Source organism: Saccostrea cucullata, unplaced genomic scaffold (genome assembly GCF_032062105.1).
Source record: "Saccostrea cucullata isolate Sc308-1 unplaced genomic scaffold, CSIRO_AGI_Scuc_v1 ctg1889, whole genome shotgun sequence".
NCBI classification, from domain to species: domain Eukaryota; kingdom Metazoa; phylum Mollusca; class Bivalvia; order Ostreida; family Ostreidae; genus Saccostrea; species Saccostrea cuccullata.
This window is the reverse complement of record NW_026937301.1, coordinates 57,328-80,558: the sequence shown is the minus strand read 5'-3', so window position 1 is coordinate 80,558 and position 23,231 is coordinate 57,328. Positions and strand designations below refer to the sequence as shown.

General features: G+C 36.6%; 4 protein-coding genes across 5 annotated transcripts; 1 reads left to right on the top strand and 3 right to left on the bottom strand.

Annotated features, from left to right (window-relative positions):
- The first annotated feature begins 4 nt into the window (after positions 1-4).
- LOC134247787 (deubiquitinase OTUD6B-like) lies at positions 5-1,358 on the top strand. The gene is made up of 2 exons (XM_062730177.1): positions 5-239; positions 801-1,358. The coding sequence occupies exons 1-2, from the start codon at positions 5-7 to the stop codon at positions 1,103-1,105; spliced, it is 540 nt and encodes a 179-aa protein (XP_062586161.1). The 3' UTR covers positions 1,106-1,358.
- Positions 1,359-1,418: 60 nt separating this feature from the next.
- Positions 1,419-9,325, bottom strand: LOC134247786 (selenocysteine-specific elongation factor-like). Its single transcript, XM_062730176.1, has 7 exons — positions 9,049-9,325; positions 7,710-7,879; positions 5,669-5,758; positions 5,356-5,538; positions 4,786-4,869; positions 3,716-4,424; positions 1,419-1,721 (listed from the first exon to the last, which is right to left on the bottom strand). The coding sequence occupies exons 1-7, from the start codon at positions 9,323-9,325 to the stop codon at positions 1,564-1,566; spliced, it is 1,671 nt and encodes a 556-aa protein (XP_062586160.1). The 3' UTR covers positions 1,419-1,563.
- A 6,656-nt stretch (positions 9,326-15,981) lies between these two features.
- Positions 15,982-17,190, bottom strand: LOC134247784 (transmembrane protein 70 homolog, mitochondrial-like). Of its 2 annotated transcripts, XM_062730174.1 has the most exons (3): positions 17,032-17,190; positions 16,667-16,748; positions 15,982-16,633 (listed from the first exon to the last, which is right to left on the bottom strand). In XM_062730174.1, exons 1-3 carry the CDS (start codon positions 17,101-17,103, stop codon positions 16,035-16,037), a joined length of 753 nt encoding a protein of 250 aa, XP_062586158.1. In that variant the 5' UTR covers positions 17,104-17,190; the 3' UTR covers positions 15,982-16,034. The 2 variants fall into 2 exon arrangements, with proteins under 2 accessions (XP_062586158.1, XP_062586157.1); XM_062730173.1 differs by having other exon boundaries at positions 15,982-16,748.
- A 2,291-nt stretch (positions 17,191-19,481) lies between these two features.
- LOC134247789 (collagen alpha-1(XXV) chain-like) lies at positions 19,482-21,499 on the bottom strand. The gene is given in 3 exon segments (XM_062730178.1): positions 19,482-19,816; positions 19,819-20,424; positions 21,290-21,499. Coding segments are annotated over 3 exon segments (1,131 nt in total). The 5' UTR covers positions 21,480-21,499.
- Between the last annotated feature and the right edge of the window lie 1,732 nt (positions 21,500-23,231).

Here is a 23,231-nt window from a genome sequence, read left to right as displayed (position 1 = left end):
GGAGATGGAGAGGCAGAGACAGGAGGAGATTTCACGCCAGGAAATAGAAAACGAGACAGGAGCTAGGAACGTGGAGTACCAGAGGCTGAAAGAGTTACTGAAGGAGAGAGGATTACAGATCTCCGAGATTCCGTCTGATGGGGACTGTCTGTATAACGCAGTGGCTCACCAAGTCAATAATGGGGGACGTCGTATCGACTGTAAACAACTCAGGAGACAGGCTGCTAGCTACATGAGAGGTGAGTCTGTATAACACAATGGCACACCAAGTCAATAAAGACGTAACACGAACTGTAAACAACTCAAGAGGCAGGCAGCTAATTATGAGAGGTGAGTTTCCTAAGTCTAGAATAATTTATAGGGGTCTAACTGAATTCACAGACAGCTGGCTACTTGAGAGGTGAGTCTCTTAAACATGGAACAAACATCTTTCTGAAATGCATGTATATGTGTAATGTGTAGAGTAGAAGGGGGTTGGGGTTAACAACCTATTTGATGGGCATCCAACTACTTAAGTGATAAATCTCTACAACACAGAAATAACTTACTGACTGAAATATGTAACGGTTTACCAACTACATGTACATACAACTAGTTGAGGTAACCTTAAAATTTTGAACAATGTAGAAGCCTGACTGCTATCTATGTGAGAAGTGAATCTCCACAGTATAGAAATAATCAGCAACTTAACACTATATAGGTCAACAGCCTTTGTGTTGTATAGATTAACAACATTTCATTGGTGTGGGAATTGTACAGTCTCTTTAGCGTAACCCTTGATAAACTTGTCTTTCTTTCAGAACATGCTGATGACTTCCTGCCCTTTCTGACAACAGAGAGTGGGGAGCTTTTTACAGAGTCTGATTTTGACAAGTACTGTAGTGAACTGGAAACAACAACGGTGTGGGGAGGTCACCTAGAAATCAAGGCACTGTCACATGTTCTCAATCAACCAATCACGGTGCTTCAGAGTGACACTCCTCCAGTAACACTAGGTGATGATTGTCAAGGTGACCCTGTGACACTTGTGTACCAGAGACATGCTTTTGGTCTTGGAGAACATTATAACTCAGTTGAACCACTACAGGAGTCTGCAGAGACATAGTCCCAAAGTAACAAATTATACCGGTTTACCATCACCATAGCAACCGATAAACATGGAAAGGAATACCAGACAACAAAAGTCGTTTCTCCTGTTACACCACACTATGGCTAGGTACATTGGTTACCTTAATTATGTGTCAAACACTCAGAAATCTGCTGTAACGACAGACTATGGCATGAACATTTATTGGATTGATATAATATAAAATCATTTGTTGTTGTGTCATATAAAGTCCTGAGATTTGTTGATTTATTGTCTTAATATATACATACATGTATTAACAATGAATCAGTGATAAAATGTGCTTTTTTTAACTGGAAAAAAGATTGACTTTTTCATTTGATTGCAATATTTATTTGATTATAGTTATTCAAAATTTATTTTACTATTTGATCACAGAATTTAATTGTCTTGGTTTTATGATGAAATTTCATAACATTTAGGAAAACATCCAATAACTATGTCTGTTTCATCTTTCTTTCAGGATCATACATATATCTTTTGAATGTTAAACTAATTTTGATTGGTTGATGATCAGATGGCACTTCCTCTGTTTTGGACCCTTTTTTCTTGGATCCACCACTGTATCTTTGATAAGTTTCTGGTTTGACTCCCTCTACAATATAAATGAACCCTCTTATACAAAAAAAGTATACAGACAATATGGCTAGATTACAGAGAACATGTACTCATAATTTGGTTCAGTAAAATCTTGATATCTTACAATATGATATAAGCAGAATTTTTAACGAGAATTTAATTTTGGCATTATTAGCAAGGGGTGGAGATCCATAAAATTAAATATTAAATTATTAACAACAATTTATTCCACACTTAGAAGGTTAGGGTACCTTTAACATGTTTAAGATACATGTTTACATGTATATTGTCAAATTTTAACAAGAGGCCCAGGGGCCACATCGCTCACCTGAGCAATTGGCTAGGAAAAAGCACACATCAGATCAGAACTAAAAAATTACTTGGGGGGGGGGGGGGGGGGGGAAGGGTGGGTCTTGAATTTTAACATGATTTGAACAAACTTGAATCTACACTACCTGAGGATGATTCCCTATAAATATCACTAAGCATGGCTTTAAAGTACTTGAAAAGAAGATTTTTAAAGGTTTCCCTAGATATTCCAATGTAAAACTTTTATCAGCCATTTGGCCCCACTCTACTGCCGGGGGTCATAATTTGAACAAACTTGAATCTACACTACCTGAAGAAGATTGCACATGAGTTTCATCTTTCCTGGCCCAGTGGTTCTTGAGAAGATTTTTAAAGATTTTTCCTATATATTCCTATGTAAAAATTTGATCAGCCATTTTGGCCCCACCCTAGCCCCGGGGGTCATGATTTGAGCAAACTTGAATCTACACTACCTGAGCATGATTCCACATGAGTTTCATCTTTCCTGGCCAAGTGGTTATTGAGAAGAAGATTTTTAAAGAATTTTCCTATATATTCCTATGTAAAAATTTGATCGGCCATTTTGGCCCCACCCTACCCCCAGGGGTCATAATATGAACAAACTTGAATTTACACTACCTGAGGATGATTCCATATGAGTTTCATCTTTCCTGGTCCAGTGGTTCTTGAGAAGAAGATTTTTAAAGATTTTTCCTATATATTCCTATGTAAAAATTTGATCGGCCATTTTGGCCCCACCCTACCCCTGGGGGTCATGATTTGAACAAACTTGAATTTACACTACCTGAGGATGATTCCACATGAGTTTCATCTTTCCGGGACCAGTGGTTCTTGAGAAGAAGATTTTTTAAAAATGTCATTAATTTTTCTCTTATTCATAATTATCTCCCCTTGGAAAAGGGCGTGGCCCTTCTTTGAACAAACTTGAATCCCCTTTACCCAAGGATACTTTGTAGCAAGTTTGGTTGAAATTTGCCCAGTGGTTCTTGAGAAGAAGATGAAAATGTGAAAAGTTTACAACAACAACGCCAACGACGACAACGACAGACAATGGACAAATTTTGATCAGAAAAGCTCACTTGAGCCTTTGGCTCAGGTGAGCTAATAATACTTCACAATTTATATACCAATTTATATAACTATAAATCACTAAAATTTACTTCTTGCTGAAAATTCAACTTAACGGGTATATGGTATGTGTTATAGAAAAGAAAGGAATAGAAGTAAAAAGTTTGGAAACATGTAACTTACAGTCCACTGTCCACTGGCAGAATTATTTTATTGGTACATTTAAGGTCATACGCAACGTAGTTTGAACTTTTTTGGGTTCTTCCCTGGAGTTGAAGAGTTCCACTAAATGAAGGACCTGTGTACAATACTTTTAATGTCTATATATGGATTTGTACACCTCTTCTAAAACAATTTTTGATAAATTAAAATCTGGAATTTGTGTTTTATAATTTTTGTACATTTTTATTTGAATAATTCAAAAATTTTCAAAATTCGATATCTTTTCAAAACCTCTGGTAAGGCATGCTGATTTTTTGTCTATGAACATGTAATTATATTATAAGTTTAAATTTGGAATATCTTTGAAATCTATCAATAGGTAAGGTACGTTGCGTATGTCCTTAAAACAAAGATTTATTACCAGAATGGTTACATGATAAATTGACTGACCTGGAATTCTGATTTTGACTTTCCCGCTCTGGCCAAAGCTCCCCTCTATCACCCCTTGTTCTCCTGAAGACAGCGCCACCTTCAGGCCAGCAAAGGTTTGAATGTTAGTTTCCTTCTTAAACAGGTTTTTACCGATGACTGTGTACTCATCATTACATCGCTCCACCAGTCCCTCCCGGACTTTAGTTTTGTACACCTTGACTTTTGGCAGGATTGTCTGCTGGTACTGAGTGTCTTTAAACCCAACCAGAAGTCTGCCATGAAATGCCAGTCTACACATGTTAGCATGAATATCTGTGTCCAGCTTTGAACCAATCACAAGGCAGTGTTCGGGACATGTGATTGGTCGTTCATATTCAATGACTGCGTACTGTTGGACTGGATGTTTGGATCCGGATTCCTCAGCACCTGTTGATTTTGCGATCAATTGTTCCTGATAAACATAATCCACATTAAAATCAAACTCTCTGCTGTCCTCCGCTGATGGTCCTTCATACAACCCAAAGAATGTCACCCTTCCCATCACAGTCTCGTGGCCCGAGGTGATGTGGAATTTAGCCTTGGAGTTCACTGTCCCTTTATAGTACCCTATCTTCTCTACACAGACAATTCCTCCACTTATTGTGGGCAGGGCACCAGGCACACAAATCAGGCCACGCTCCAGTTGTTTGGGATCAAACTGTGTCACACATATACCCGCTCTGTCTCCCTAAAAACAAAAATAAACGGCTCAGTTCAGTGTTCTGATGCAGACAAATGACATAACAGTACAAAAAGATACCAGCTACATGTCATAAAAATACCAGCTATAAGAAAAGCAAAATTCAAGCTAATTAGCACAAAATGCCAGCTACATGTGGTACAAAATACCAGCTAAATATGTAGTACAATATACCACCTACTTGTGGTACAAAACAGTAGCTACATGAAGTACAAGATCTTCATCTCTGTCTAGAATTTTGGGAGTATTATCCAAACTCGGTAACTGAATAACTTAGTTTAATTTGAAAAGGATTTTGAAATTTGTCTCGGTTTCATTTCATTTCATGTAAAAGTATGCTGTATGTTACCTGTATAATGGATTCCACAGGTTTCCTGAACATCTGAATACTCTTCACTTTCTTGGTTACTTTCATGGAGGGGATCTCAATGCTCTGTAAAGGAATGGAGGAATGACACTGTTAGAAATACACATCAAATGAGGAACTCTGAAAATATTATGTATTTGTCATTTAATGTTGTTATGCAAGCACCTAGATCTGCTCAAACCTACACCATTTCCATGGTATTTAATGCACCAGTATCCAAGTGAAATGTATATGCATGTAATGTACGCTCAAGATTCAACAGAACTCTGTCCACTAAATGATACAGCAGCAATTAAAGGGGGACAACTTAAGATCCATCAACCCTTTCTTTCATAGATAATTTTTCAAGGAGGCATTTCTAAGATACTTAATTCATGAAGTTCACAAATTATCAATGACCTTGTCAATAAACCTTTTGATGCAAAAATCTAAATTTTAACCTGACCATATTTTGTATTTGTTCAAATGAGACTGAAAGTCCATTACTTCCCTTTAAAAACTTACGTCATTCACCGCTAAAGAGTCACTAAGTGTGGTTCCTGTCTTACTTACGTCATTCACCGCTAAAGAGCCGCTTAGTGTGGTGCCTGTCATCACTGTTCCTTGTCCTCGAATTGAGAAGCAGTGATCCACGGAGAAAATAAATGGACCGGAACTCTCTCGTTTGGGGAGGTATGTATTGTCACTTAACACAGAAATTAACTCGGATACACCAAGACCCTCAGAGCCATCGCCCTAAAATTAAAAAAATATATCTTACTTGAAATGAAACATTAAACATTATGTCATATTTAGCAAATAACCATTACAAATTTTATTTTGTTAAATCAGTTTGTATATACTGGAGATAACTGATAATTTTTACCTCTGGACCCCCAGGCCTGGCGGCTACAGCACAGATAGGACATCCTCTGAACTTTGTGGACTCTAAAGTCTTGTGCATTCTCTTCTTCATCTGTTTCATCAAAGTCAGTATAAATTTTTCATTTCATATAATTAAAATGAATTTGTGTTACATCATCAATTTAGGATTAGAACAAGAGGCCCATGGGCCTTATAGGTCACCTGAGCATTATGCAACAACTTTCCAGTGTTTGAATTTGATTCATGTTTTAAGCCTGATGCTATGGCATTCACAATTTTGAAAGAGGCACCATTGATCATCATAACAATGCACTTAGCAGTTGCCTAGTTTGTTTACTTAATTCCCATATGCAGGGTAGGGGAACAAAAAATGCATTTCAACTAATCAGTAATATTCAGCAATAGTCAGGAGTGCCCCTACCACACATGAACCCCTGACCAATAGGCCTTGATATTTGATTAATACCAGGGAGAGATTTCAAACCATTCATTCATTTTTAGCGAACTTTTTGATCACCCCTTGTATAGCCCCCCCCCCCCCCCCCCCAACTATGGTACCCCTGATCCTGGGGCCTTGAAATTCACAATTCTGGAAGATTAGGGCCCTTGTCAATCATAACTATATATGTAGTTCATCTGCTTAATACCCAGGAGCAAAGAAGAAAATTTTCAAAAATTTAATGTATTTTCACTATATAATCAATAGAGCCCTGCCCTAATACCAGAACCCCTGACCCTGGGGACATAAAATTCACAATTTTGGTAGAGGCACTCTTTCTAATCATAACTATGTACTTAGTTAGTTTATTTAATACCCAGGAGCAGAGAAGATTATTTTGATATCATTCATGTATTTTCACTTTATAATCAATAGAGCCCCGCCCTAACACCAGAACCCCTGACCCTGGGGCCATAAAATTCACAATTTTGGTATAGAGGCACTCTTGCTCATCATAACTATGCATTTACCAGTAGTTAGTTTATTCAATACCCAGGAGCAGAGAAGAAGATTTTCAAAGAATTCATGTATTTTCACTATATAAGCAATAAAGCCCCGCCCTAAAACTAGAACTCCTGACCCTGGGGCCATAAAATTCACAATTTTGGTAGAGGCACTCTTGCTCATCATAACTATGCACTTAGTTAGTTTATTTAATACCCAGGAGCAGAGAAGAAGATTTTTAAAGAAATAATGCATTTTCACTACCTACTTATTTAGCCCCACCCTAGCACTTGAACCCCTGACCCTGGGGCCATGAATTTCACAATTTTGGTAGAGGACTCATTGCTGATTACAATCCTGAAAACAGTTTGACTGCTTGATGTCCAGAAGTAAAGAAGAAGATTTTTAAAGATTGCATTAATTTTAGTGGTTTTGGCCCCACCCCTCAGGCCCCAGGGGGGCAGGGATCATAAAATTCACAATTTTTGTTCCCCTTCACCCATAGATGCTTTGTGCTAAATTTGGTTGAAATTGGTTCAGTGGTTGCAGAGAAGAAGCTGAAAATGTTCAAATGTTAACGCACAACGCACGACGACGGACGAAAACAGATAGCAATAGGTCACCTGAGTTTACTCAGGTGACCTAAAAAAATTATATGGAAGATTTGAGAGAAATTTCAAAAATATATAATGACATGTACATATATTACTAAATTTTTACAGATACCATTTCTAAATTCAAAATTGTTTCTTCAACACTTTAAAAGAATCAATAAGAAGATTTATGAACATCTTAGTAACCATTACATCAAAGTAAAAAATAAACAAAGCATTGTGTCTTTCTTCTCCACAGGGTAAAGTTTTAATTGTTTGATGGTTCTTTCTCCAACTCTTCAGTGTAAAAAAAATGTTAGTACTAACCTAATAAAGTCTTGGTGCTTTTTGCCTTGGATAAAAATTTCAGAGGACTTTGTAGTTTGATTTTTTTATCAATAAAGAGAAAGGTTTTAAACATCTTAGTGCCTGTGTACAGGGGTCTTTGAGGTTAACATTTTGGTCGAGGGTCATACACTTCACTGTTCAAAAGCTAATCTAAGTACCTTGTCCACCTGAGCCTGTCTTTTTTCCTGAGGTACGAGGTCTACTTTATTCAGGACAACGATCATGTGATCACAAGTTATCTCCCCTATCACTAAACATTCTGCTGTCTGTGTCTGCATCCCCTTCGTAATATCCACCACCAGCATCATAAGGTCTATTATCTGGGCACCTGCTCAACATACAAAAAAGTGAATTATCTGGGCAACTGTTCATTAAACAGAAAAGTTAATTATCTGGGCACCTGTTCATCAATAGAAAAGTTAACTATCTGGGCACCTCTTCAATATACAAAAAAGTTAATTATCTGGAAACCTGCTCAACAAAGAAAAAAGTTAATTATCTGGGCACCTGCTCAACATAACAAAAAAGGTAATTATCTGGGCACTTGCTCAACATAACAAAAAAGGTAATTATCTGGGCACTTGCTCAACATATAAAAAAGTTAATTATCTTGGCATCTGCTCAACAAACCAAAAATATCAATTATCTGGGTACCTGCTCAACATAACAATATATAAATCAATTATCAGGAAAACGTCAGAACCGGCGCCATTACGAAAACTGGAAATTTCGCTGTCTCAACAGAAGTTGATTTTTGATACTTGTGAACTGAACTAGATACCGAAATCAGAATATATCAAAACCATCATGCCTCTAGTACTAACCAATATTGATGAAAAGAAAATATTACTCCACATTTCCGTAACAGGACATGCAAAATTTTAAAATGCATGATTTGAAGACAAATCTCAACAGTGTGATAAAACCTTTTTCAACGGATTATTTATTTCACAAACGAACCATAAAAACTATATTGGTAAGTTCTTTAAGTATTGTACTATTGATAACTTTTGACTTTGAAATTTAATTCAGTTCGCAAGTATCTAAAATCAACTCTAGAATGCTGCCTCCGGTTGGAGGCGGCGATTCCCCAGTTTACGTAATGGCACCAGTTCTGACATTTTCCTGCCATGTAAAATATCAAAATCGTAAAAAAAGCCAGGAAAACGTCAGATTTTTCGGACTACTGCTCCACATACAAAAAAACCCCATCAATTATCTGGACACCTGCTCAAAACAACACCACCCCCCCCCCCCACAGCCCAAGAACAATAATTAACTGTACACCTGCTCAACATACCATGAAACTTATCATGTGGGCATCTCCTCAACATATTTTGAAATTAATCATGTTGACATAAGTTTAACATTATAAAACTGGAAAGACCATGATGTTGACCTAGATTAGAAAAATTGATCCGAATATCTCGAATTTGCTGTACATGTCGATATAAATGATCCGCCTTCAAAAGATACATCATCAAATGTATATTGTACCTCCAATAATTGTTCTGATCAAAGAGGCATGACCAGGGCAGTCCACCAGTGTGTACTGAAGCTTCTGACATTGCGGGGCGGACGATTTCAGGTGATCTGGAATGTCAACAGAAAAAGAGGAGAAGCCTAAATCTAACGTGATCCCCCGCTCCCGGCTCTGTGGATTCTTGTCAAAACTAGCCGTGCTCTCAACTGTACTCAGAGCCTTTGATAAACTTGTCTTCCCACTATCAACGTGACCAAGCACACCTACATTGAAATTGAAAGTAGCCATCATTCAATTGTTATTTGGAATCACGATCCCGATTTCTTTAAAATAATCCATACGGAAAATTAAAAAAGGCTTTTTCGTAATTAAATTAATTTTGATAGTATTGCATGAATGAAAGAAATATATACCCATGTTTATCTTTTTGCTTGGATGTGATTAGAATATTATGTGGCATTAAAGGGGGGGGGGGGGATTGGGGAGAGTACAAGTCAAAACGGCACCTGGTGAAAACGGCACTTATGAAATATGCAAAACTGCACTTCAGAAAAGCAGGGACCTATATATTAGTATATAGGTCCCTGAGAAAAGTCAAAACGGCACTTTTTAATTTTGAGAATTTGATATTGTTTATACAGAAAATGGATCCTTATATTACATTTATAGTAATAAACGTGTAAATTATTATTGATAAAAATGTTTTAAAAATATTTGAGGGGGAAAAATAGACTAATTCATTTGAAAATTATTGTACGGTGGTTAGAATTTAAAAGAAATATATTATTGCAAATATGTATACTACTATAAAAATACTACTGCGGGTTGCCAGTCACAGTTGACTAATTAGAAGCCAATTAAAGTATGTTTACTTAGAATACACTTGTAGAAATAAGAAACAAAAGACCTTTTCACACCTCCCCCTCAATTAACTGTTGATCGTCAATTTGCAATCATAAACAGTTACTATTGTGTATTTCTCGACAATATGTCAAAGGGATTGAAACTTAGATTTTCCTCTCTAAACTGTACATAAAATCTTTAAATCTGAATAGCCATACAACATTTACTATAATTTTTTTTACAATATGAAACCTGTACATAGAAGAACAAGAACATTTGTTTGTTGCTGTTGTTTTTTTTTTTATATAACTGAAGAATATCAATTTATTTCTATTAAATAATATTGATTAAATATCAAAATGATACAATGTTGAAAATAATAATTTATTTAGATGATAAAATGATGCTGTTATTGTGTATAATCTTTTTTTTCTGATCGCATTTTGTCCGTCGTCCGTCCGTCTGTCTGTCCGTCCGTCCGTCTGTAAACTTTTCACATTTTCGACTTCTTCTCAAGAACCAATGGGCCAATTTTAACCAAACTTGGTACAAAGCATCCTTGGGTGAAGGGGAGTTTAAATTGTGAAAATGAAGGGCCAAGTCCCCTTACAAAGGGAGATAATCAAGAAAAGACAAAAATAGGGTGGGGTCACTAAAAAATCTTCTTCTCAAGAACCACTGGGCCAGGAAAGCTGAAACCTATGTGGAAGCATCCTTGGGTAGTGTAGATATTAAATTGTTAAAATCATGACCCCCGGGGTTAAGGCGGGGCCACAATAGGGAATCCAAGTTTTACATAGAAATATATGGAACAAATCTTAAAAAATCTTCTTCTCAAGAACCACTGGGCCAAGAAAGCTGAAACTTATGTGGAAGCATCCTTGGATAGTGTAGATATTAAATTGTTAAAATCATGACCCCCGGGGTTAAGGCGGGCCACAATAGGGAATCCAAGTTTTACATAGAAATATATAGAAAAAATCTTTAAAAATCTTCTTCTCAAGAACCACTGGGCCAGGAAAGCTGAAACTTATGTGGAAGCATCCTTGGGTAGTCTAGATATTAAATTGTTAAAATCATGACCCCTGGGGATGGGGCGGGGCCACAATAGGGAATCCAAGTTTTACATAGAAATATATAGAACAAATGTTTAAAAATCTTCTTCTCAAGAACCACTGGTCCAGGAAAGCTGAAACTTATGTGGGAGCATTCTTTGGCAGTGTAGATATTAAATTGTTAAAATCATGACCCCCGGGGTTAAGGCGGGGCCACAATAGGGAATCCAAGTTTTACATAGAAATATATAGAACAAATCTTTGAAAATCTTCTTCTCAAGAACCACTGGGCCAGGAAAGCTGAAACTTATGTGGAAGCATCCTTGGGTAGTGTAGATATTAAATTGTCAAAATAAAGGCCCCCGGGGGTAGGGCGGGGCCACAATAGGGAATCCAAGTTTTACATAGAAATATATAGAACAAATCTTTAAAAATCTTCTTCTTAAGAACCATTGGGCCAGGAAAGCTGAAACTTATGTGGGAGCATCCTTTGGTAGTGTAGATATTAAATTGTCAAAGTAGAGACCCCTAGGGTTAGGGCGGGGCCACAATAAGGAATCCAAGATTTACATAGAAATATATAGAACAAATCTTTAAAAATCTTCTTCTTAAGAACCATTGGGCCAGGAAAGCTGAAACTTATGTGGGAGCATCCTTTGGTAGTGTAGATATTAAATTGTCAAAGTATAGTGACCCCTAGGGTTAGGGCGGGGCCACAATAAGGAATCCAAGTTTTACATAGAAAGATATAGAACAAATCTTTAAAAAATCTTCTTCTCAAGAACCACTGGGCCAGGAAAGCTGAAACTTATGTGGAAGCATCCTTGGGTAGTGTAGATTCTAAAGTTTTAAAATAAAGAAGGGAAGGGGGTTGTTGGGCATGATAGGTATAATAGCAAGAGGGGGAATCTGGTAAAGATCTGCATCACCCAAGTTACTCAGGTGAGCGATGTGGCCCATGGGCCTCTTGTTTTGAAAATAACGTTATTTAAAAAAAAAAAAAAAAAACTATGCTGTTATTTCATCAATTTAAAAAAGAAGGAGACTTGAAGATGAAGACACTGATATTTCAAGGAATAAAATAATAATAAAAAAAATCATTTCGAATTTGGTATTTACATGTATGAATCTGTGGAGAAAAGTATGTATATGCATAGGTTCACACATTATTTAATTTTATATTTGTCACAAAGATTTCATAAAAACTTAGAATTTCAGTGTATACATAAATTGTTTTCTTGGGAAAAAAATGGACCCTCCCAGAAAACAAAAATTATATATATTTACATGTATATATACTCACACATCTATATATCAAATTATCAATGCGTATAGTTATACTTTTTTTTTTATAAGTGCCATTTTGACCAAATGCCGTTTTGACCAAATGCCGTTTAGACTAAGTGCCGTTTTCACTAAGTGCCGTTTTGACCAAGTACCGTTTTGCATAATCCAAGTGCCGTTTTCACTAGGTGCCGTTTTCACCAGGTACTGTTTGAACCATAATTCGTTGGGGATATTTAATGTACATATTAAATATGTTGAAATAGGAGGCAAATTACAAGTTTTGGTTTCACGTGGATTTCACTTTTCAAGCAATCAAACGTAAAACCACTATAGAAATTGTTTCTACAGAAAATTCCTCCCTCCTTTCCTATGTGTCTTAAATATAAAAAAAAAATCTGTAGAGCCATTACTTGAAATGATGCAAGCTATTGACAACTAAGTTGAAGAAACAAGAATATAATTTTTTTTTCAAAAAAGTAAGAAAGTAAACCTTTCACACATTCTATGGTTCATACAATGACTTTGGCAAACAATTTCAAAGTATAATTAAATCTGATGTTGGCCACCCTTTTTTATTCAAATTGTTAGCTGCAGATCAGTAGCTCGTTGTATCGTTGGTTTGAAAAATTAAGATGGACGCCCATCCTCTTTTTTAGACTAGCGAGCGTCAGATATACAGCTTACAAATTTAGACCATTATTTTTCCCAAATTGTCTATGGAGTGCTGATTTCTGAAAAAAAAAAATGAAGTATTAATCGTTAATTGATCTCTCGATCCCAGTGATACAATATGTGTAAAAAGTAAACAATTTATTTTGCTTGTACTTGATAAGGGTGTGTCCATAATTTTTCAAGTCTAATAGCAAACATTATTTAAAATGCAATCCATATTTGAAAATTAAATGTGATGCATATGATACTTGGCATGAAAACTTTACATGTCCAATCCACAGGTGCTTGTGAGGTGCCCCCCCCCTTTTTTTCAGCTCACCTCAACGAAGTTGGGGGAGTTTATGTAATACCCTCGGCGTCAGTGTCGGCGTCACGGGTTAAGGTTAAGTTTTTTGGAGCAGTTTTCTTTTTAAGTACTTCTGTGTCCTATATTGATTACACATGCATGGAAGATGCATTCTGGAGAGTAAACATTATATAATCAATCATTGTACCAGTCAAAGTTTCACATGCTGCAATTTCAGCAAAGGAATGACCAGGTTATTGTTTTTGGAGCAGGTGAACATTTTTTGTGCAGTTTTTGGTGTAGGTCTCATTTCCAAAGAAATATAAGCCCAATGTTGATCTTTTACCAAACATCTAAGGATGCACACTACCAGACTTGCTTAGGATGCTGAATCTGACCTACATTTTCCGCATGAGTGAACAGGTTAATGTTTTTGGTGCAGGTTACATTTCCAAGTAACTATAAGCCCTTTGTTTACCAAACTTGCAAGGATGGTACATCTAAAGATGCACTCTACCATGCTTACTTCGGATGCTGAATCTGACCTACATTTTCCGGTTGAGTGAACAAGTTGAAGTTTTTGGTGCAGGTTTCATTTCCAAGATACTATGAACCCTATAATGACCAAACTTACATGGATGGTACATCTTTGGATGCATACTGTCAGACTTGCTTCGGATGCTGAATCTGACCTACATTTTCTGGATGAGTGAACAGGTTAAAGATTTTGATGCAGGATTTATTTCCAAGTTACTATGAGCTCTTTAAAGGCAGAGATTTTAAGCACCGCCTTGTAAAATACCTGGTCTGGGTAGCCCTGTCAATCAAGTGTATGAAGGTCCATCATTGGATGCTGGAACTTGATTGACAGTTACTTACTGGTCTCTGTGTATACCCAGTACACCTTGTTTGGGACTCATAGTGACCTTTTATAATTAACATTTGATCCTTTGTTTTTTACTGAACATTGCATACAGAGACTGTATTACTATGAACATTTTTAGATTGATAATATATAAAAATAAATATACCTTTAGTACTTGAAAGAATTATAATATAATATACATTTTTCAAAATTAACCTTTGGTACATTTTTTTTTTCAAATGAAATTTCGATATTAATTTTAATATGCTAAATCATTATGGTAAACCTCAAGTGGAAATGTTATTGATAAAGTTCAGACCAGCACTAAGTGAAGTAATTAAATTTTAAAATAATGTTTCTAATCATGGATCACTTATATTTTCCTTTTTTAATCAGATAAGAATTTACAAGCAGTCTTTTTAGCATGTTTCATGGTGAAAAAGCTTTATTATGGTTAGGATAAATCTAGTTATTTTTTTAGTGAAATGTAGTTAACAGGACTCTCTTTTTAGTTGATTAATAGAGAGAATCCTGTGGATGAATAAATTTTAAATGTCGAATTGGGTTGTTACAGGAGTTGTTTTTTTTTTAAATTAAAACATACACTCAAATCTAAAATAATTTTTTTAATATTTGAATTTATAGTATTATATATCATATTTTTAAATAGTTAGGAGTGCTCTCAAAAAGTCAAAAATAAATCAATATAATTGAAAAACCCGTTTACCACTAATTTTAAAATTGTCTTAAAATCCCCAACACAGGTAAAGTTTGACACTTGGGGTATTTCACTGTGTATTAAATCACTTCCTGTGTATAGGGATTAAGAGACATGCAGATGACCAGAGGCAGACTGCTAGCCCCCAAGGCATTCACACCTGTACAAAATAAGCCCATCCCTCACCTGGAATTTACCACCCGGTAAAAAATCTCTTGCCTTTAATGACCAAACTTGCATGAATGATAATCTAAAAATGCATTCTACCAGGCTGGCATCGGATGCTGAATCTGACCTACATTTTCTGGATGAGTGAAAAGGTTAAGTTTTATTCAGGTTTCATTTCTAAGTAACTTATGATGACCCCTATTTTGTGCAAACTCGCATGGATGATACATCTTAGGATGCACACTAATGGACTTGTTCCAGATGCTGAATTCGACATACATTTTCCAGATAATGGACCAGGTAAAAGTTATGGGTGCAGGTCATTACCAAGAAACTATAAGGCTTACATAAACCAAACTTGCCCAAATGATAGTCCATGGGATGAAAACTCTCAAACTTGCTTCAGATGCTGGATTTTAATAACATTTCCATGATGAAGAACTAATTTGAAGTTTTTATATAGGTCTATTCCAAAGTATCAGATCAAAATTGCATAAATTTTGCACTTTTGGATGTACACTTTCTGTTGGATAATTTTGGGACTTTTTTTTAATACAAAATTTATTCACATAAGTTGGGTAATTGTGTGACTTTGCCTTACTTAAAGACAACATTCGTTGAGGTGAGCTCTGTAATCTCTGATTACCTATGTTATTATTTGTACAAGTATTATTTCATAAATTAATCCTTTAACCTTGTGCCTGGACACAGGTGGTCAAAGGAGGTGGGCTGCAAAGTTGATAAACTGCACATCAAGATAAAAAGCATTGCAGCTGTTCAATGTACAGTAGATGATTTTATTGTGTATCAAAACCTTTATTCTTCCATATTCTTATTTCTTAGTCAATTCTATAAGCTTCATTCTTCAATATTCAGATAAAGGTGATTAGATTTCTATCATAATCTGAGATTCGCCCAAAAAATTACTTCCTCATGAAAATGAAGATTCTTTAAATAGCAATCCAAAAAATCTGGCCTCCATGAATTAAAATGATTCCATAGCAATAATGCATCTAATAAACAACAAAACCCAAAATAAATAAAAATTTTCCTTTAATTTTCTACATTCACTGCTCACATAATATTCGTTAAACACTGGTATTGTGTTATGAATTTTTATTATCACTATCATAATTCATTATCATTCTAAAAGCAGCTGTATCTACAAAGAAGTCATTTTCCATATAGAGGGGTCGGTGTTTGACTCTCACTCGCTCAAACAAAGTGGGCGTTTCTACATTTTCTATATCTGCTTTCGTAAATGTCATGTCCTTTTTAGTACCAATAAAAGTCAATGTTGTTACAGTGAATATCTTAGTTTCACGGTTGTAGTACAAGGCAGTCACGTAGCGGTAAACCAACCAATGTATGATGCAGGGTTGAAGGAAAATGAAGAATCCAGAGATGAGCCCACATGTTGCCTGAAGGAATGGGGGAAGATTCTCTGCCCGCATAAAGACATATGGAAGGAGGGCCATACACGTCATACTGGAGGAAACAGAGAGGATCTTCAGACCCCTGACCCGCGAACTCAGGGGCCCGTAGTAAACAAGGTCTCCCTTCTTAGGGTCACGTAGTAAAAGTCCTGATTCCTCATGTAACTCTGCCTTTGAGGTCAAGGGCCTATAACCACAAAGATAAACTGGAGAGCCACAGCTCCTAGACTTGAAACAGTGGTGATTGGATGACCCCTGGTGACAAACTGAATGGAGATTGGGTGACCTCTGGTGACAAACTGCCCATCCAGAGTAAAGCCGGCTTGCTGCTGGGTGTACACTGTATATACTGGTTAGCTGTGTCCAACATAAGCTGATGCTACACTGAAATATAAAAAAACAAGAGGTTAATTCTAGCAATTTTTGATAGGGAATTTTAATTTTGCAGATTAAACTTCTGACATAAGAAACGTTATATAAGTGACTGTAATTGTCAATATGTTTTATTTCTTTAAAGGTTTAAAATCTTAGGAATGCACCTTTCTAAAGAGGTAATATAACAACAATACTATTTTGAGATTACTTTTTAGTTTTTACATGCCTCAAACTTGAACTAACATTGAAAAAGGTCGAGGAAACTCGAATTTTTTATAGTTGCATTACACACCTTTGGCTGTGAGGGAACTTGCGCAGTCCTTATCAAGCCTAGTCCTAATCTCCAACAATTCATCATCAACATTTACACTAAGCTACAAAACAGAAACATTATCTCTACAAACTGGACCGGTTTCTCTCATTCACTGTCACACTCACAGTGTCGGGTCATTGAAATGTTGCAAAAATATGCACTTCGAACCCGATAAAAATCGGTCCTACTAAACAGAGTACGATAGAGTACTTCAGAGTACGCTAGTAAAAATTATTTTTTGGAAGGGATCATATTGAAATGTAGTTACTAGTAGCATGACGTGATGAACTTTCGCTGTATGGTCAGCCGACCAAATTGTCTGATTGACAGTATATTTAGATATAAACTACGAATGTGTCATGTAAATTTTGATTTTATAAGGGTGGCAGCAAAATACAAAACTTACGACTTGACTACTTGTAAATTTTGTATAAATTTACTGCCATCTGGTAAATTCAAAATTTACAAAATGACACATGCATAAAACCTTATTCCGATTACAAGTAATAACTGATACATATCGAATCAACCAGCAATTTCATAGAATTTAAATTCTATTCATTCATTAAAATTTATTAGGCCTGTATCTTCACAACTTCACTAACTTCAACCAAGCCAGTAACGTTTGAATTGCTGATGTATCGTAACATGGCTTCATATTTCATCCATGTCTGTCGGCCCTATGACAAGACCTTTTCATGACTATAAATACATTTAATCTCTTGGGAGTTCAGTTTGGAGATTACCGAGAAAAAAAAAAAAAACCCACAACGCTTGTTCTTCGAAACTTGGGGTGTCCATTACCGCATCATCTTATCAATAAGACAATTGGGAACACAGGCACTCGATCAACGTAACACATTTTTCATATAAAAAAAGATATCCCATAAGCTTTTTTAGAGTAAGAAAAATATGTAACTGTGATTGGGGATAACATCTCATTTTCGCTACACAGTTGATTCTGCCAGTTCAATCATGCATGTATAGGAAGCCATCTTCGCTAGCTATATACTGAAGGGTTTCTGATACACTACTCTCCTGAGGAGAGTAACGTATCAGAAACCCTTGTAGGAAGCAATTTCAGTTGGGGTAGGGTGGGGGGCAGTCATGGAAGGGCATTATCAACTACCAAAAAATCCTTGAAAAAAGGGCATCAGATGTTTTAACAGTATTCAAGATTAAAAGTCCATCACACAATACATTTTTTTTTGGAGCAGAGCAAAATTGGACATAAAAAACATCGGAGGTTGGCTCAGATGCCATGTGAGAGTGAGCATCCCTTCCGTTCAAGCGATTGAGAAGATTTCATTTATGATAGGTACCCGGTCTCTTGAGGTAGGCGTTAACTTTACTTTTGCAAATGTTCCAAAATTTAATCTTGCATGGTAATAGCTTTTGAACAGTTGGAGCTTTAATATTTCACGTGTATATCGTGTATTTAGTAATTTTGAACTTTGGACCTAAAACTTTGATTTAGACCAATTTTTAAAAAATATATACCTTGACCAGAACTTCTGAATGGGGTGTGGTAAGACTTTTGTATATCACATGTATTTCTTCATCCCAAATCTATTTTGGGTATCAACGTCTTTCTCCTTATGTTCTCGAGCTTGGAGTTTGGCCTACATTTGTTTTGACTTTTGAGCGTTTGCTGCTCGAACTTTGATCATGCAATACTTGTGACAAGGCCTTATCCCCGTTATCCAAAGGATTTTTTTATACCTAAATAACATTTGCAAAAGTAAAGTTAACGCCTACGTCAAGAGACCAGGTACCTATCATGACTGAGATAATTAACTCGTAAGTAACGAGATAACTAAGTCGTTATAACGAGATACTAACTCGTTATAACGAGATAATTAACTCGTTATAACGAGATACTAACTCGTTATAACGAGATAATTAACTCGTTATAACGAGTTAATTTTTTTTTATCTTCTCAGAAATGAGCCTATCCGGCTTTCGTAAAACAAGACCTTTCTTTGGAGATCAAAATTTTCAAATTAATGACGTTGAAGTTTGATCTAATTATTTTGAAAAACTTGAACATTAGCTTTGAGCTGCCATACTGGGACATCGGTGCTTCACAAATACTTGTTATTGTTGTAGAAACCTTAGAAGTCCCCAAAATCTCGAAGTCTAGAAGAAACAGTCGGAAAAACCTTGCATACATGTGCGTGTATAATAAATCGAAACAACATTAAATATAAAGAAGAAATAATAATTCAACTGTAATGAAAAATTAAGTAACAATTGAAGAATTAAAATGTAACTGTACCAGAATAATATTTAGGAACATGCGCAGAAGGTGCTAATAAAAAACAAGAATATTTTTTTTCTTTTTAATTTTCTGATTTATTGTTTGAAATTGAACACTGTTTGCAGCACGATAGGATTGAGCAGAGTTAGTACTGTTACCACAGAGAGGCTCAGTAAGGATACATATCCTTTTCACCTTTATCCCCTTTGTCCCCCTTTGGCCCTCTATGTCCTCTGGGACCCGGTGGTCCTTTGGGTCCTGGGTGACCTCTCGGTCCAGTATCTCCTTTAGGACCTTGGTCCCCCTTGGGTCCGACTTCTCCCTGGGGCCCTGGGTCTCCCTTATCACCTTTCTCCCCTTTGTCACCTTTAGCCCCTGTATCTCCTTTCTCGCCCGGCTCCCCGGGGTCTCCCTTGTCCCCTTTCGCGCCTTTATTTCCCTTGGGACCCATTGGGCCCTGTATACCTTGAGGTCCAACATCTCCTTTATCTCCCTTTTCTCCCCGTCTCCCTTCTCTCCTTTATCCCCTTTAACTCCTGGGTGTCCCCGGGGACCAGTGGGTCCTCTTTCGCCCGGGTCTCCTTTTGGACCTCGAGGGCCTCTGTCTCCTTTTTCACCTCTGTCTCCCTTAGGTCCTTGCTCACCTGGATCGCCGGGGTCACCCTTTTCGCCTTGTATACCTGGAGGGCCCGTGTCTCCTTTTGGCCCTCTGTCTCCCTTGGGTCCTTGTTCACCGGGAATGCCCTGGGGTCCCTGATCGCCCTTCTCGCCCTGGGGACCTGGATCCCCCTTTTCCCCTCGTTCTCCCTGGATTCCCTGTTCTCCTCGTTCACCCTTTTCTCCTTTATCTCCTTTCTCTCCTTTTTCCCCTTGAGGACCTGGTGGACCCATGTCTCCTTTCAATCCGGGAATTCCTCTGTTACCCTTTCGGCCCGGCAGGCCCGGTATTCCGGGATGCCCTGGAGGTCCTTTATCGCCTTTTGGACCTGGAGGTCCTGGATGGCCTTTAGGTCCCACTGGTCCTCTCATTCCTGGGTCGCCTTTCTCTCCCTTCTTTCCGGGCTTGCCTTTAGGCCCCACTGGCCCAGGAGGTCCGGGTTCACCTTGCGGACCTGTGATTAAATAACATCACTTAGATAAGACGTTAAACAAATGAAGATATTTTTATATGTACTGTGCATCATTCATTTTTTTCTTACACATTCTTTCAAATAATGACATTTAAAAAAATCTTTTCGTTTAATTCATGTTTCATAAATGTCAAATGTAGGAAGCCGATACTTTTTACATGTAAACTTTAATGCTACGTTTTTTAGAAAAGAGAGCAAGTCGTTCTCTATCTTGTATTTTGGGATATAAAAATACAAGAAGCAGAATTAATTATACCACTAAGATCTTAAAAGAATTTTGATAATTTAAAGCAGAATATGCCACTATTTAATAATATTTTCCAATTTTATCATTTAATGAGAGTTTTAGAATTTACAAATGACTTAGATTTTTAGTCTGTAATCTGACCCTATTTTCTCTACTTTTGAAAATTCTAGAGGATAAAACTATTGATTTTTTGTTTCGTCTTACCATTTTTTGGAAACTTTAATCACGAAGAATTTTTTTTTTTGGATTTGGAGAAATATATTTTATATATTGCTTGAATTCTGCAAGAAAAATATTCAAAGACAATGGACTATGCGTGAACAGAAACACAGTGGTTTACATGTACTTACATTGAGAAAAGCAATGGAAATAATGAATTCAATTACTCATTCTTGGCCTAATATACACAATGCTAAGCATTTTTGTGTCTATCACAAATTGTGTAATTAAATGTAAATACTAAATACCAATTTCGTTTATCTCACTTCTAAGGACAGATCACTGTAACAGCATATAGCTGCCCTTCAATTAGAACTCTTTCGTGTGCAGTGTTTAGAGCTTCCTTAAGATTCAGCATTTATGTCTATTGAGACTGCTTACCTTTAATGTAGTGTTTGGAACACTTTGATACAGCATGCTGGAGATGTGAAATGAGATCCTGTAAATGCTGGACCTCTGCCTTAAGTTCTAAGTACTGTCTCCGGCATTTGTCCCATTCCTTATCGTATGCCCTCGCGGCGGTCTGCCACGCCAGACAGAGCGTCATTACTACAGCTAAGGCGAGCTGCATCCTGGTCCGCTAACTTACACAACTAATACAGTCAGGGGGTTTATATAGGGTCTCACAATATAGCTCACCAACAGGCCAGTCAGGGTTCATTGTGTAATCAATCGAGCAAGGACACGCCCTCATTTACATAAAACATATCCTGTTAACAGCAGTAATTCTTTATCGTATTTATGAACCGAACTAGAAAATCAAAGTTGTTATTTACAGATTATAATTTATGTTTTATTTTGGCCGCTGCTTAAACTTGGTTTTCATAGTAGAATACGCAACAGTGAATGATCAGAAATAATTTTGCAGTAAAATTCTTCCTAACAATGATATAACTCCCGAGTGCAACTTCCATTTACATGAAGTGCATGCTGTAGTAATCACACTTGCATGTGGAACTGTGTAAAACTTAAAATCATACCCACTGTAATACTGTATATTCCTTTTTTTTTTCGCGAGTACGTATCGCGAATGGGCTCGTCAGCGTCAAATCGCAAGCATAATAATTCGCGAATGGATGGTTGGTCAAGAGATTTTACGTTTATTTCAGCACCATAAAAATAAGGGAGAGTGCTTTTCGTAAAATTACGCGATAATAAATTCCATGCGTATATTTAGGAATCTACAGTATACACATCGTCTCAAGCCACGGTCCGGAGTCCGCATATAGCTCTCTCCTATGGGAGAGGAGCGTACATGTTGGCCGTGGTTTGCGACGATGCAGTATACACTGTCGAATATTAAACCAAGAGTTTGATTTTTAAAAGAGAAAAAAGTAAGTCATCATCATATTGTAGTAGAAATTTTCTTGATCAAATTATTAATATGCAAATTAGTTATCAATCACATGCTTCCTAGTGTACACAGGCTACAACAGGCTATGTTACATCAAACGTTGTAGAGACCAAGACAAAGACGATGACTCAGCGTCTTTGGGTAAGACTATAAATAGGGGCGAGCACTGGTGCTGTAGTTAGTCTATTGGTAGCCGTTGATCTGTGCGGATCGTGATAAAAAGGTAAGGAACTTATTGAGCTTCACTTGCGGGTCTCAGTATACTGTAGACATACCATTTAGGGTACATGAGGTTCCAAACCTATTGAAATAATAAAAGTTTAATTAAGAGTGTTTGGAAACACTGTTCTGAGACATACGATCTATGAGCTTTTGAAGCTCGAATAACTGGATAGCTAATTTACTAGGACAGCTTAGGAACATTGAAAACCATGGGAGAACCATTGTATATACACAAATTTAATTCAACGTAATTCTCGTTTAGTTTATTTTGACCAATCAGTCATAGACAATGGTAACGTAAGGAAAATTATATATTTCTTTCTTCATGACAGGAGAGCCCACAGTATATTTCACAAAACTTGGTGGCAGCGGTGGAATGATTTAAACAAAGTTTTTGTTGTTGTTATTCTAAGCTTAAATTAGTGTACATCATATTCGGGTCTCAAACTGCTGCAGACAAACCATTTGAAGTACATAACTCATACTTTATCAAGTTGTGTTTTGTATTTTGAGTTACGTTTAAGCTATGAGTTTCAATCACTTTCAATCGTGGTTTGAAGATCACGTTTAGGTCTAAGTCATGGAAGATATGCTAGATAAAGAGATACTGTAAATGTATTATATTTAGCTTGTACAGGGTGTTTCATAATATATGTTACATTTGAGACCCAATTATTTTTCTTACCTATCATATTTCTATTACAACCTGTATATCATTTTAAACATCGAATCCTGCATTTTTTTTCC

Bases quoted from the DNA above. Each gene is read 5' to 3' on its own strand.
- LOC134247787 (XM_062730177.1), top strand. From the start codon at position 5: ATGGAGAGGCAGAGACAGGAGGAGATTTCACGCCAGGAAATAGAAAAC. The intron at 240-800 runs GTGAGTCTGTAT...TCTTTCTTTCAG, and splicing joins GGCTGCTAGCTACATGAGAG to AACATGCTGATGACTTCCTG.
- LOC134247786 (XM_062730176.1), bottom strand. From the start codon at position 9,325: ATGATGGCTACTTTCAATTTCAATGTAGGTGTGCTTGGTCACGTTGAT. The intron at 4,870-5,355 runs GTAAGTAAGACA...ATTCCTTTACAG, and splicing joins GCTCTTTAGCGGTGAATGAC to AGCATTGAGATCCCCTCCAT. The intron at 1,722-3,715 runs GTCAGTCAATTT...TTTATATTGTAG, and splicing joins AGTCAAAATCAGAATTCCAG to AGGGAGTCAAACCAGAAACT.
- LOC134247784 (XM_062730173.1), bottom strand. From the start codon at position 17,103: ATGTTGATGATGAATTGTTGGAGATTAGGACTAGGCTTGATAAGGACT. The intron at 16,749-17,031 runs GTGTGTAATGCA...TTTATATTTCAG, and splicing joins AAGTTCCCTCACAGCCAAAG to TGTAGCATCAGCTTATGTTG.